This window comes from Syngnathoides biaculeatus, chromosome 1 (genome assembly GCF_019802595.1).
Source record: "Syngnathoides biaculeatus isolate LvHL_M chromosome 1, ASM1980259v1, whole genome shotgun sequence".
In the NCBI taxonomy this organism is placed as follows: domain Eukaryota; kingdom Metazoa; phylum Chordata; class Actinopteri; order Syngnathiformes; family Syngnathidae; genus Syngnathoides; species Syngnathoides biaculeatus.
Genome location: NC_084640.1, coordinates 9144329 through 9158866, shown reverse-complemented (window position 1 = coordinate 9158866; position 14538 = coordinate 9144329). Strand labels below are relative to the sequence as shown.

The window sequence follows — 14538 nt, the reverse complement described above, 5'->3', positions numbered from 1 at the left end:
CACGCATTAAATGTTTAGAAAAGTCTTGAAAAATGGCTTTGTTTAAAAATGTACAGGATGATTCAAAATGAAGACCCCTTTTATAAAAATATTTATTCTGATTTTGCTTCCAATTTTTGTGTGTATTTTTTTTGTTTGTAATGCAAAGAGTTTAATCTGTAATTAAATCTGGACCAATTCCAGTGCTCTGGAGAATGCAGAAGACGTGATTTTCATACAAGATGGGCACTTCCAACATTCTCTAAATTTAATTTAATAAAGTACTTCATGCTACATGTTAACATTCTCCATAATTTCTTGTAAAAATTAAAATTTTAGAGAACAAAAAAAAGAGGGAAACTTACAATAAATGAATAATTTACAAATATTCTGAAATGGGGAGTTATCACACATCCAGTATTATTGGAAATATGTGACAATAGTGTTATCATTCTTTTAAAAAGGTAATTACAAGAAGACTCCAAACATGGTGGCTGTATTGTCCACAGTCCATCTTTTGAATCCAAGTTTGTGTCTTCACGGCGACCAATGTCCATCTTGTCCCTGCATTTTTTCCAATGTCTGCAAATCCTTTGGACTTTAATGCGTTCGTGTGATCATCTTGAGGCGCGCCTGGTCAATGACATCCAGCAGGTTCTTGGCATCGACGGCGAGGGCGTGCGCCGCCATCAACATCTGCTTTTTGTAGTCCTTCTGCAAGCTGCAGAGACAGACGGAACGGGCGCCGTGTCAACACTGAGGCGCTGGCGTAAAAAAAAAAAAGACAGAGCGACGGTGAAGCTCACCTGGTCATGACGTACTGCTGTGCCAACTTCATCTTGGCGATCAGCTCCGCTAGGTCGGAATTAAGCAGCTTCTGGGCCATCTCGATCTGTGGCGGTTGGGATGAAATCATGTGACAATCAAATGGACCAGGGATTGTCAAATTTCCAAGGTGCTGTGTGTAAAAGTGTCGACAGGAAGCTGCACACAATCGTGCTAAGTTATGTTTACCTCTCTGTGCGTGCTCGCGGGCAGAACAGGAATGGTTTCATCCACCGTGGCCAGCAGAGTCCTCAGTGCCAGACCCACTTCCTACGAAATACAATCACGAAAGATCACCAGAAGTCCTTGATGGACCCGCACCACGACGAGTTTGTGACTAGCCCCCCCGCACCCTCACCTTGACCATGGGTACGTACTCCTCGGGTGCCGCCGGCTGGATCCGGTTGGACATCTCAATGACAGACTTGACCAGCGCCGTCACGTTTTCATACACTTTATCGTTGGAGCGGTCCAGGTTGGCTGTGGGGGGCGGGCTGATATCCTGCGGCTGTAACTGCACCACCCGAGGACATAATTGAGCATTTTCCGTTAAAAACTATTACCATCGTTTTTGTTGGTGCTTATAGCTAGAGATACTGTAATTACTCAACATAGAGACATTAGATCATAGATAGATAAACACGAACGTAGAAAAAGAATTTCTTGATTCTATTTTCTATTGCTACTTCTACTATGTCTATTCCTACAACTACGTATACCGATTTTAGTTCAAGAAATAACAGAAGAACCTCCAATATAAATCAAATCAAAATAAAGTAAAACTCCTCACACCCTTGGACAGTAAAAACGTGCTAGTTGCCACTCTTCCCCTGGTCATTTCTATGCTAGTCATTACGCTTTCAGATTCTTTGTTTACATTGGCATCGTTGAAACTGTATTGCATTTGTTATTATTTTTTAACTGCGTTGCTCATGCCATAGCCGGACAATTTCCTACGTTGCAAACAGTTCCAATTGTGCCGCGTTTTGGGGGCATTCCACTGGTATTTGGAGGTTCCACTGCATTATTCAATTATTCACCCGATAAATCTCTCTTGATGACAAGCTAACTAGTCAATCTCTATGCTAGGACGCGCAGGTCATCTTACCCTCCACGGCTATATGGGTAGGCGGGGGTCAGGGGCGGGGTTTTGGGTAGAGGAGACAGCACGTTAGCCCAAAAGCCGTTAGCATAAGATGCTACTGCACTGCACACAGTTGTGGATGTCATAGCATGATTTACCTTCACGCCCTCGTTATAGCTGTCCACGGGGCAGAGGCCGGGCAGGGGGCCGAGATGAGCGGGGGCTCCGGGGCGAGGGGGCTTCTTCGGCGGCGCAACATGTTCTTAAAAAAAAAAAAAAAAAGTAAAAAAAATGAATGGTTAACATGGATAAGGAGTTCATTAGCAGCAAGGCCCTCTCTGTTGATCCACTGACCCACCTTTACAATTATTTCATGAAATTGTATTTGTGCAGTTTATTATCTTAATTTCATTGCATTTTTATTGGGTGCACCGCTTCCTGTACATGTACAGCAGGTGGATCGTGGATTAAATTTCAGCTAAAGCGCGTCACAGACATGTCATTAACTGGCAACTCTTAAACTGTCAAATGAAAATTGATAGTATGTCTCGTTTAAAGGTCAAGTGTCATCCCTATAAACATTCTAAAATAGGTATTGAAATGAAAAACACATATAACATTATTCACTTTAATGTCTATACGACAAAATAAATGAGCGGAGAGTTGCCGAAGTGTCATTCGACATCCAAGTGGTCGCCATATTGGCTGCATCTACTGCCCGTGATGTCACCCTGGACATTCGCCATTGAAAAAAAACCCTGTGGCCTCTACTATGGGAGATGAACACGCCCCTTCAGACACGGAAGCTCTTTTCGAAGAAGAGAACTTCTCACAACCGAGTGAAGTGTCCGGGGCAACATTACCTTATTGCCAAAAGCCGTGATCGGCGGACAAGGCGCCGATGGGCACATCGACACATTTAGCACCTCTGACTTACGGACGCAGATCTTTTGTTACGTTTTGAAAGGATTACGTCCTCCACCCCAACTATTGTTTTTTTTTTAGCAGCTGTTATTTGGAACCCTCAAAGCTCTCGTCCTGTGCACTCGTGCAATCCATTTTTGATGACGAACCAGGTCTCTTGCAAACTTATGAAGGGAAAATCCATCCTCCCAAGTGCTTGAGCAATATCCAGCAATGCAACGAGCCGGCATTTTGGCTAACACAAAGGACCAACGAGCTACCTTCCTGCAGGTAAAACTAATAGAAACAAACGAGTCCGCTTGACTGCACTACTGCCCTGTACATCACTTCCTGCTTCTTATTGAAAATAAATCCCTCGAGAGGATTTTCATGGCGGGAGTTACAAAAAGCCAAAAATCATGTTTTGTGGTGAAAAAAACGGATGGGTCCGTACCGGCTGCAGTTTTTTCATTAACAACACTAAAAATCATCCATTTCATGACAGTGGCACTTTAAGTTGGTGTCTATGTGAGGGAGTTTAGTAAGTTAGTATGAAGAAAATGACTCTCTCTCTCTCTCTCACCTGGTTTGCCCACAGGCTGGTAAATGTGCTGGCTTCCACTCTGCACAAGGAAGAAACACACACACAACGGGTCATGGAGGGATGGGTATGACATGTCGGCAATCTCGCGGCACCTCAGTTGGTCACGCGCTGGCCAAATAAAAATAAACTTTCATGTGGAAAGAAAATGTCAAAGAACTGACCGGCGCTTGGGGCGTCCCATCCTCTTTTTCGATGCTCCCTCGGCTGTTTCTGGGCTCGGCCTTCTGGAGAAAAAAAAAAAAAAAAAAAAAACTTTTGTTAGCCATGTTGAACAAAAGTAGCAGGAAAAAAAAACAACAGTATTAAACATTGTATTCCTCCTTCTCCCACTCTAGTTTTGCTTCTGTACCGTATCGGTGAAGCATGCCTTGAAGAGATGCATCCTGGGAGAAAAATGAGTGAACAAAAAGACTGGCGCTCATGTGGAGGGAAAAGAAGGTTGTAAAGAGAAAAGAAGTTTAGGCAGATTTTAAAGACAACAAGAAGAGGAGAGGAAGTAGGCAGCAGAAATAGGATCTAAAGAGTTTTTTTTTTCCCCCTTGAGGAGGTGGAGCTGGTCAAGGAAAAGATCCCCTCTTATTTTTCCTCTCTTTCTTTCCATCCGCACCTCTGCACTCGTTCCTAACCCTCCTGCCAATCCCACTTCCTGTTTTACCGCCCACCTCAAAAACACTCAACCCCGATTGGTCGTGACCCGCGTTGGTCAAACGGGGTTAAAAGGAGAGTTCCTTGTATATTTAAAGAGGAGCGGCGTGTTTTCACGCTACCATGAAGCTTTCCTCCTGCTCCAACCATCGCTGGTCGTCCTCCATTTGCTGCTGCTGCATCATGAGCCTCTCCTCCATGAGCGCCTGGCCCACGGACCCGGTGTCCTGGAACAACAAAAAGGTGCCTGAATATCCTCGCAGTATTTCCTTAAACAGTCACGAGCTACACTATCACACGTAGCTCTGTTGTTATTTTAGGGGTCAAGTTGAGCTGTAAAAAAAAATACATCAAAAAAATAATAATCCTGGAACTACTTCTGTCCATTTTTGCCTTTTTCTTATTTCAGTATACAGCAGGTGTATCAAACTCAATTTTGCCGTGAGCCACATTGTCATTAAAGTTTCCCCTCAAAGGGCCATTATGACTGTGAAACCATAAAAATCTTTATCCGCTTCATCGTGAAATGTACTAACTAGATTTGGACTCAGATATCAAGGGTAATGGTTTTTTTTTAACTATTGTTGATTGATAACACAAAAATGCTTGTCGGATCTCAACATTTTCATTTATGATTTGACTATTTGAAATTTTGCTACAGATTTGAACAAAAATCATAGAATATAACACACATGATTTGCTTTACAAAGTTTCATGAAATAAATTGAAAGTAAGGTTGAAGTGTTATGGGATCATAGTTTGTGCTATGATTCTAATTTAAAGAAATACCTCCATGTTGGGGTTCCACAGCGCTGTGTGTTCTGGTCTGTGCTGGTTCCAGGAATCAGTCGTAGCAAAGCCGCCTCCAACGCCGCCGTGCACCGTCGCCTGGGGTGGACACAAACAACAGAGATGCAGATGTACTGTAATATTAACATAAATCAATATTGAAATAACCCCCCCCCCCCCCCCCCCAGAATATTTACTCCCAACAGCAAAATATATACTGCAGATGTGTGAAAATTTCCCGCTCCTTATAAGGGTAGAAGAGAGTTTGAGCGCATCTAAGCACAAGAGGAAATGCCTGCTGTCTGGTTGGATTACATGCAAGACGCAGTTCGCTTCAGTCACTCCTGACAATATTGCAGTGCATTTTGAGGTCATATTTATTCTCATTTTTCAAGTTTGGATGAAGATATCACTCTCATGAGCCTTTAGAAATGAACTTGTAGGACACTATCTTTATCTACTTCTAGTGTTTCCCTTTGGCAAAGCAGGTTCTGCTTCTCATTGAATTGCTATCAAGATTTAACTTCCGCAAAAAGTGACCTCCACTCTAACACTCTGTGTCTCGATTAATCACTGGGTGCATCACTTTGGTATGTATAACATATCTTGTACAAAAATATAGCTTTCAGCTTTTTGCCTGTGTGCACCACGTTGTTCAGTACAACAGGGTCTCATTCTAACCCACTGGTACAAATAGTTTTTATTATGTAATTGGTAATGTCTCATAATATTTGAATCCAGAACTCGAAACTAAGAGAGAAGTGCTAACCGTTTTCTGCCATTTAATCTACACAGTTACTAACAATATTTTAGTGTAGCATAATGGCGGGGGAACCACAAATAAGGGAAAACAAAAGAAAACTGAAATCGTACAAATAAAGGCATCTGCTATAAAAAAAAGTTTTTAATGTTAATGTTTATTAGCAAAAAGCAAGTTAGAAGTTGGTAGGATTTATCATATATTATATGATAGGATTTTATAAAATGGTCATGAAAGGGAAATGGGAATACAGTTGTTGTCTATGATAATTATGACTGAGTATAATCAATTATTCATATTAGTGCACATGTGATTATACGCCACAGTGCAGTGACAATTAGGGATGGGTATCTTATGATGTTCAAAATGTGTATGAAAATGTATTTGGAGATCTTCAGTAAAGGCATATGCGTGTGTGTAGTACCTGGTAGTGGTTGTGTTGCGGGCTAGAGAAGTAGCCCTCACTCGAGCGAGGGCTTGGGTAACCCGGTCGACTCGGCTGCAAACACATTTTGTTTAATTCTGGAACAAAGTCAACTAAATGAATTGAATAAATCATTTGTTCACGATCCTCACTTTGGGCGGCGCCTCATCAGAACCACCTGAGTCCCAGGACACCGTGACCTGTCTTCTCATCTCCATCCTCACTCTCTCCTCTTGCTGAAGTTTCTCCTCCTCCAGTATGGTGCTAATATAGAAATCCAAAAAGTTGATGAATTAAGAATAATTAGGTACAGTGCAGTTCAAGTCATTTATAACTCGATATTGTGGATAATTTTCACGTACTTGCTATGTATAGATTTCTATTCATCAAGTACTGTCACCTCATGATTACCTGAGTTGCGTTTTGAGTTCGGTGAACCGCGGCCGTTTGCTGGGGTCGTACGACCAGCACTTGGTCATGAGGCTGTAAAGGGTGGGCGGGCACTGCGGCGGCATGGCCAACCGCTCGCCGTTCTCGATGCGACCGATCACATCGTTATTCTTCACCCCTTGGAAGGGCTTGATGCCGTACATCAGGATCTCCCACATGCAGACGCCTGCAGAGGGGCCACAAAAAAAAAAAAAAAAGATCAGGAAATGCTGTCACAATGATGCAACACCATATAACTGAAAAGCAGAGTGACTCACCAAACATCCAGACATCACTAGCAGAGGTGAATCTTCTGAAGTTGATCGACTCGGGAGCCATCCATTTGATGGGAAGTTTGCCTTTAGAGGCTGAAACGAGAAGACCCTTGAGAACATACCCAAGCGCCTCCAGCAGGTGGCAGTGACGTCCAAATAAAGTTGCAAGCTCTATTATATGGCTACTACTCATGGGAGGGGAGGAATATGAGGTGGGGGCTGACAATTATCCTGTTTAATAGCAAACATAATACAGATTATATTATATCGCAGGCTCACATTCACACCAATAGAAGCAAGAACATCTCAATTGTTTCATTTTGGAGGTGTCACTGTATTCAACATGAGGAGGCAAGCAATCATCACCTTTATAGTAAGAGCTGTCCTCCATATAGCGGGAGAGGCCAAAGTCTCCCAGCATCACACAGTCAATCGATGACACCAACACATTCCGCGCTGCTATGTCCCTAAAAAGCAGCAAAGATGAAGTAGAACCTTAAATTTCCATTTAGGCATCACATAAAAAAAACATGGCTGGGATTGCTGGTGGCATGTACAAGGCCTTTATTTTTGTTATTTTTACATTCTTTATTTTGCTCTTAATTTTGTATTCATACTTTGTTTGTATATTTGTTAGCCGTATCTTGCAATTTATGCCTCTTGGTACAAAGGAAGTATGTTGTATTAAACAAAAGCAGTGCTTCACCAGCATCTTGTAGCCATTTAACTATGGTAAAGTGAGTAAGAGGAGCTTCATTTAGACCAGGAGAGCCCAGACTTTTTTACCCCAAGATGTACTTTTCAAGCAGCCAGCCTCTCGCGAGCTACACCCCGGGAGGCTGGGGGGAACTAAGCTGTGCCAAGGTGGAATTTGAAAATTACACACCATCTCATTCTGCACTTTCTACTTTAAGATCAGACCTCTCCCACTCAGAAAAGAGTAAAATCTCCTCCAGTTTAACCACTCTTTCTTCGATTAGTCACATACTCAGACAATCATTGCATCTTAAAACAACGGCATTTCTTTTTTAAATTTCTCTATTAATATCGAAAGTAAACATAAGTAGCATGTCTAGCTTGTCTTTGCTCTACGTTTCCCAGACTGTGTTGCTAACTAGAGCAGCGGTGGTGGTGGACGCTGTCATTATAAAACACATTGATGGGCTGCGTAAGTACTTTAACATTTGTAATTATGAGTGTTCGTTTTTAAGAGCACGGGGGAGTGGGGGGGGGGGTGTAAGGTAAACCAGGAAAAGAGAGTGGCAAAGCGCTGTTACAGAAAGTTCCGTGTGCTACCTAAAAGAAACCAGTAGCTTCTTCTTTTCATTTATTATAGTACTTATGTGAATTGTGCCATTGGATATAACAACTAGTCATCCCTCACTCATTAAATCACATTGCAAAATGCCACAAACTGAATAGCTGTATGTTATAGTTTCAATTTGGATTGGATTATTTATTTTTTGGGCGCCCAACGCAGAATATCTGCGAAGAGACTGCATCAGCGGTGCACAATTGCGCACGCGCGCAGTTTAGTGGGAACGTTGGCTGATGTTTTTTTTTTTTTGGCACACCGTCCCGCGATCAACCAAGACTGCCTAGCGATCGACACATTGAGCACCTAGATTTAGACAAAAGTAGTGCTTTGTTGCCATTTTGTACCATCTGGAGGCAATTACAAACCCTCTGGGGGGTTGTCATTGTTCAAAGTGTTTTGTTATACATAGCAGGTCCTATGAATCGAGGGAACAAGTTCGTGAAATCATATTTTAAGTATTTGTACAAAAAAAAAAAAAAAAAAAACGAAAAACACAAAGGACACCGGCATGAGGACATATTCTTACTCCACTGCAGAAAACCAGCACAGTCAATAACCTCAAAACATCGCATGTCAGGACAGTAGTAGATTGAGACATTAGTGAGACTGGCTTGTTTACCTGTGGACAAAACGTTTGCTCTCCAGATACGACAGCGCAGTGCTGAGCTGGTGGGCGAACAGGATTAGCGTGGCCAAGTCCAGGCTGTACTTCCTCACCTGGAGGAAGGAACGCAGCTGTGCGTGGAGAGAAAGCAAGACTGAGTATCCGTTCAAGCATATGCTGTAGATATGATACAGTAAATGTGGACAGACCTCTCCCAGCGTGCATAGCTCCATAATTATCCACACTGGGTTCTCTGTGATCACCCCAATAAGCTTGACAATGTGACGGTGGTCAAACTGCCGCATGGTCACTGCAGGAGCACATTTAACACATTTAGCGCAATGAGCGTGACTGAATCAGGTCTGCTAACAGCACGGCTGCCTTACGCGCTTCTTGAAGGAACTTTTCCCTGACACTGTCAGACGTGCAGTTCTTGCACGTCTTAACGGCGACGGCCAACGCTGGCTTGTCCTGTAGAAAAGCACCTTTATATTAAATAATGTTTATCACATCCTCATACATCACTCGCTCATACTGTACATACCGGGATGTTGTAGACTCCTTGGTGCACATCTCCAAACTGACCCTCTCCTATGCAGCGACCAAGCTCAATCCTGTCCCTCTGGATTTCATAGTCCCGTGCTAAAAACAAAAAAATTGAAGTGACAGGTGGCAAACAGAGTATGTTATTTGTTTTTTCTTTTTTAATTACATTTTACAATTGTGTTTTGCAACAACTAGACATGTTACAAAGTACAGAAAAATAGAACATAAAATGCCAATGTAATTGTGCTAAAACAAATTTAATTAAATTCAAGGAAATTGAATAAAATACAATTCATTATAAATGTATACAAATTAATCTATTTAAATTACATTAATCCATCCATGCAACTGAAATGCAATCTAATTTATCAAACTGAAAATAACCCATGAAAACAGCATTAGTTGGAGATAAACAATAAGATACCTTTGAATCTTTCTTTGCCTGAAAAAAATACTAAATACTAGAATACTAAACCCCGCATAAAATCAAATTTCATTTATACACACAGACAAGACACTATATTCTATATATTTATATACATACTAGGCTATTTACATGTAAAAGGCACTTCTACTTAAGAAAAAATAATTTCATAAGTAGAGGTAGCACTGTATAATAGAGACTAGCGTAATAATTAGTGTTACTCATCAAATTTGATCAATAATGTAGAATCAAAAGTCGATTAATCATGTCTTGATTCAATCAAATGTCCATCCATTGTCAAAATATTAAGGGAAATGATTTGTGGCAAAGAAAAATCCACAAAAAGGCATTTAGAAGTTGGACAGACTGAGAGGTAAAGGTTTTAGTTAGGTTTGTTTTTTTTACCTTCCACTATTCCATAGGTCACTGCGTTGGTGATGGGTGGGTGGGGGAAGAAAAAAAAAAGAGGAAGACAGGGATGTGAAAAGCAGGAAAGGTGGAAGACTGCTTGGAAAACACATCCATTCGATTCACAGTCAAGTCAGCATACTTGGCAAGGATGTCATGTTGCGTACGCACATGCATGCAAAGAAAATGTCAGATTTAGGTTTGCTGCGGAAGAGGAAGAAAAAGGAGGGAGAAAGAGAAACTTAACACGTCACTCTCCCCTTTGTTTGTTTGTTTTTTTTAAGCTTAAAGGAGAACACAGTGGAAAAAAAAAAGCCCACGGTAATCGTGCACTTACTGGAGGGCATGGTGTACGTGTCCTCTTCGTCAACTATTTCAGCATAGTCATCAGTCTCTGTAACAAAAATTAAACATTATGAGGAACAACAAAAGTAAATAAAAATAATTTTAAAAAAAGGCTTTGCCACTGAGGAAGTGCAGCTGCTTACTGTTAAAAATCTCACTGTTTTGATAACTCCTACCCAAAGCGACACCCATGCAGCTATGCTTTCTTTCTCTTACACACACGCACATGTACACACAAACACACACACTTGGCTCGGTGCGTCAGCTGAGCTGTTTGACAGCAGCTGGCGTTGCAGTCCGATGGCGGCAGAGAAATTAGGAAAGGAGGCCAGGAGGAGTTCAAGAGGAGATAAACAAATAAAAGAGGAGATCCAAGAGAGATGTTTGAAAGAATCAAAAACACAGCGAGAAATGCAGCGAGGGGAGAGAGAGGAGGAGGAGGGGGGGGGGGGAGGGAAGGATGGACAGAATCCATCCTAACCAGATGGTTGGTGTTTAAAATAAAATCAGGCTGCAGACTCAGCTGCTTGCAACACGAGTCGAACATCTGCTGTCCGTGCAGGCTTTGCAGCAGATTCATTGGACTCTCTTTGGGAACACTGGAAATCTGCTTCTTAAATTCATGATTAACTAGAGAAATCTTAGTAGGAAAGTGCTGGCTGTGCAATAACGAACGGGTCATTTAGAGGGTAATAAAAAGTTAAAAAAAAAAAAAAAAAAAAAGCAGGCACAATTTAAATAGTGGGAGCCATTAAACCACACAGCCTTGACTTCCAAGTGGTTTCCATTTCAAAAGTATTTTTCACATAAAAATAGAAAATAATTTATTCCAGGCTCAAATTATCTATCGCCATATTAAAACTTTAACAAGGGGGGCGTTTTATGTCAAGGATCCCAAACTGCGGTATGCAACATTCAGGTGATGTGCGAGATTAAAGCCCCTGCGAGCCCCCTGACGAATTAGCATTTTTTTTTTAACATGAAACCGATTGTTATCTATTCATTGAATAAGTCAACAACTTGCGGCTCTTGGGGATGATTTTCTGCTATTTCTGGAATGCCCCAAAATCCACAAAGCCTTGACTCATGGAAAAGTCATAATTGGTGTCAAGGAGGTATGCTGGAGTGATTCATCTCAACTGTTTAAGATTGCGTGGGTGACAAGATGTAGAAGTCATTGATTTTTAAGGTTAACGTAAGATTAAGTTAAAAGGATATTAAAGCGTTTTGGGATCCCAAGTTGTGGTATATTAATTTGTAATATACCATAATTTCCGGTCTACATGCCGTGACTTTTTTCACTGTTAGCGCTGCGCTAGCATTAGCGCTGTGCTAGCGTGTTGCTGCTGAGTTACTGGCGTGTCTCTGATATTTACTGGTAAGTTTTATTTTAACCGGCACTGTTAGCGCTAGCGTTAGCACTAGTGTTAACTCTTTCTTTGTAATGTCTTTGTAAATATCTCGTGTTTCAATGTGAGCACTTGCGGCTTTTACACAGCTGCGGCGTATGTATGTACCAAATGGTATTTTCTTTACAAATGGACTTGGTGAGGCTTGTAACCGGGTGCGCTCTGTAGGCCGGGAATTATGGTATTCAAAACTTTGTGGTGGCTTGTGTGCACTTTGAAGTTTGTATATGTTAACAAAATCATGGGTTGGGTAAATAGTCGCTTGGTTGCATGAGACAACCTTCAAAAGGGGCTAATTCCAGCAAGACAAAAAGAGGACACGTAAAGTGTGCCATAACTCTTGATTCTTGAGATATTTTGTAATATTTTTGAAGGTTCTACTTTGGAGCTTCCATTGTGTTTGGAAAATACAACATGCAATAAATTTTAAGAGAAGGGGGAAAAACTGCATCATACACATTCAATCATCAGCTGGTTAACATTAGTTACGGGTTATTTAATAATAAAGAAACATTCCAGCCACAGAAAAACAAAACAACCCACAGCTTTTGAAATTCCAGTCTCCCTTTACTGTCTGTGTGCGTGTGTGTGTTTGGCCGTTATAATCAGGAATGCATCGCTTGAAACCAGCAAACCTCTTCCTCTGCATGACTTTGTGCAAGAATATATGTCCACGTGTGACCGTGTGGGTGTGTGTAGAGAAAGGGAACGATTTGGAGAAATTTCCTTAAAGAGAAACATCCCCTAGTTGCTCTGGTAGTACGTGACAGTACCAATATGTAAATTGTATTAAAAATGATCCCAAATTGCTCAAAAATTAGGACACTGCCGCTTCAGTTATTCTACATAAACAGTGCTATTGTGAAAAGGAGGAGGAACACATGCGTGAACATGAGCCCGCGCCCACAGCACACTTTAACAGAATGGTGTGAGTGTACAAGGGGGGGGGCAACATGAAAGAAGAAAAGAGATTGATCACTTTACCATTCCCGCTAATATCTTCTGCAGGGTCCAGCAGAGCATGCAAAAGTAGAAGAAGATGAGGAAAGGGAGGGAAAGACAAAGAAAGCAGAGGTTAGTCGTGTAAAAAAAAAAAAAAAAGGCTGCCGGACAACCTGCAAATAAACAAGCAGGCAAGCAGTTAGTTATAGCTCCGATAAGTGAGTAAAGAAAGCGACAGCAACCAAGACGTTTTGTACATAGACGCCACTGTGGTTTGCACACTCTGCAGTCTGTGGGCACTTGTAAATATTTGTGTGAGTGGCCGAGGTGAACGCTGAAATTCCGGTGGTGGACTTTAAACAGAGAGTAGACGGTTACATCCCCCCAAAAAAATCCCACAGACACTACAAAAATCCTGTAAAACAGATGAGTGGAAGCTGTTAAAAGCTGCAAATGCACGCCATTTTGACTATGAGGTGTCCCAATTCTTCTGATCATGATTCTTCCTCCCTAAACAAATGACGAAAGCTTTTTTTTTTCTTTTTAATTTGAGTATAGGCTTGACATACCACTAAGAAGACATCCATTATTTTCCTCCCCCACCGTGACTGCTAATGACTTTAGCTCAATGCCGAATCCCCGAACGTGAATATGCGCTATGCCTGCGTGTCAAATTGGAAGCCGCCAGCTGGGAACGTTGGGAAAATGTCTGTCGCATTCCGGCTGCCGTCCAGATTGACGGCTCACTACGCTGAGCTGCGGCTGTCATCTCGGCCCATAATAATCGCAAGTCTTATTTCCTGGCTGCCGATTCAGCTCTGTCACTTTATATCAACTGGCTTAACACAGATAAAATATTGGATTTGGAACTTGGCGAACTAACTGTGAACTCAGAGTCAAGGCATGTGCTGAACTCATCATTTCGCTGTGCTGGTCTGCTCTACTTACAAGTGTTAATACATTGTTATTAAAACAAAGCGACAATATTTATAATATATGACAAAAGCATCAGAATCCCAGGTGACTTTTGGGAAAGGGCTGGGCTAGACCCCGAAATGGTCTCCAATTTATTGCAGGACACATTCACACTCACCCCTCTCATTAATTTAGTCTTCAGGTAACCTGACAAACATATTTTGGGAAAAACAGAGTACCTGGAAATGCAAAAATCCATACAGAATAACTCAGGTGTAGACTCAAACCTGAAACCTTTCTGCTGTGACACAAGCATGTGACCCACTACTACACCACACTGTGCTTTTGACATTAAAATGGGCCAAGAGGATTTCATAAATATTATCAAAGATAATTTTACTTTGTTAGTTGAACTATACTCCAAGCTAGCATTTGATTAGGCATTCGCATCATAAGGAATACCATTGGGTGGCGAATCGGAACAGAAGACAAAGGGGAGGAGGAAACGCCGTGCCTTGGCTGGTTTGGGAGGAGTCGACGGCACCAGGTCTTCGGCAAATCGGGAGGACCAAAGGGAGGCGGGGGTGGGTGAGACGGTGGGAATGGAAGATGAACAGCGTGCAGAAAAAGGCCGGATGTGGAAGTAAACAAACAGGACGGAGGAGACAAGACAGGGACAGCGAGAGAAAAAAAACAGATGTTGGAGGAAATAGAAAGAGCAGAGAAGTCACTAGAGAACAAAGTGGATGAAGCATCCCACGCCTTACCTGAGACGGAGATCGTTCTCACTCCACTCTTGACCGCCTCCAACTTCTTCTCATTATTGGACAACCTGCAAATAGAGAAATGTGTCTGTTCACAACCCAAAGTGTAGCAATTATCTCTCCCTTTTAGTGGTGGCCCAGGGAAG

General features: G+C 41.8%; 1 protein-coding gene across 5 annotated transcripts in view; it reads right to left on the bottom strand.

Annotated features, from left to right (window-relative positions):
* Nucleotides 1-224: 224 nt before the first annotated feature.
* The window catches only part of LOC133498097 (focal adhesion kinase 1-like), a 44749-nt gene continuing 30435 nt past the window's right edge, over nt 225-14538 (bottom strand). For 4 of the 5 annotated variants that reach the window (XM_061814557.1, XM_061814564.1, XM_061814550.1 and 1 more), the window contains 20 exons: nt 14396-14460; nt 10355-10411; nt 9184-9281; nt 9026-9110; nt 8849-8949; nt 8655-8770; nt 7084-7184; nt 6721-6810; nt 6425-6629; nt 6166-6277; nt 6014-6088; nt 4830-4928; nt 4163-4267; nt 3557-3619; nt 3375-3414; nt 2047-2150; nt 1163-1318; nt 994-1074; nt 786-871; nt 225-700 (listed from right to left, as the gene is read on the bottom strand). In XM_061814557.1, coding sequence (XP_061670541.1) covers nt 580-700; nt 786-871; nt 994-1074; nt 1163-1318; nt 2047-2150; nt 3375-3414; nt 3557-3619; nt 4163-4267; nt 4830-4928; nt 6014-6088; nt 6166-6277; nt 6425-6629; nt 6721-6810; nt 7084-7184; nt 8655-8770; nt 8849-8949; nt 9026-9110; nt 9184-9281; nt 10355-10411; nt 14396-14460 — 1960 coding nt within the window. In that variant the 3' untranslated portion in view covers nt 225-579. The remainder of the gene's footprint in view (nt 701-785; nt 872-993; nt 1075-1162; nt 1319-2046; nt 2151-3374; nt 3415-3556; nt 3620-4162; nt 4268-4829; nt 4929-6013; nt 6089-6165; nt 6278-6424; nt 6630-6720; nt 6811-7083; nt 7185-8654; nt 8771-8848; nt 8950-9025; nt 9111-9183; nt 9282-10354; nt 10412-14395; nt 14461-14538) is intronic. The other variant, XM_061814540.1, reaches the window with a different exon arrangement.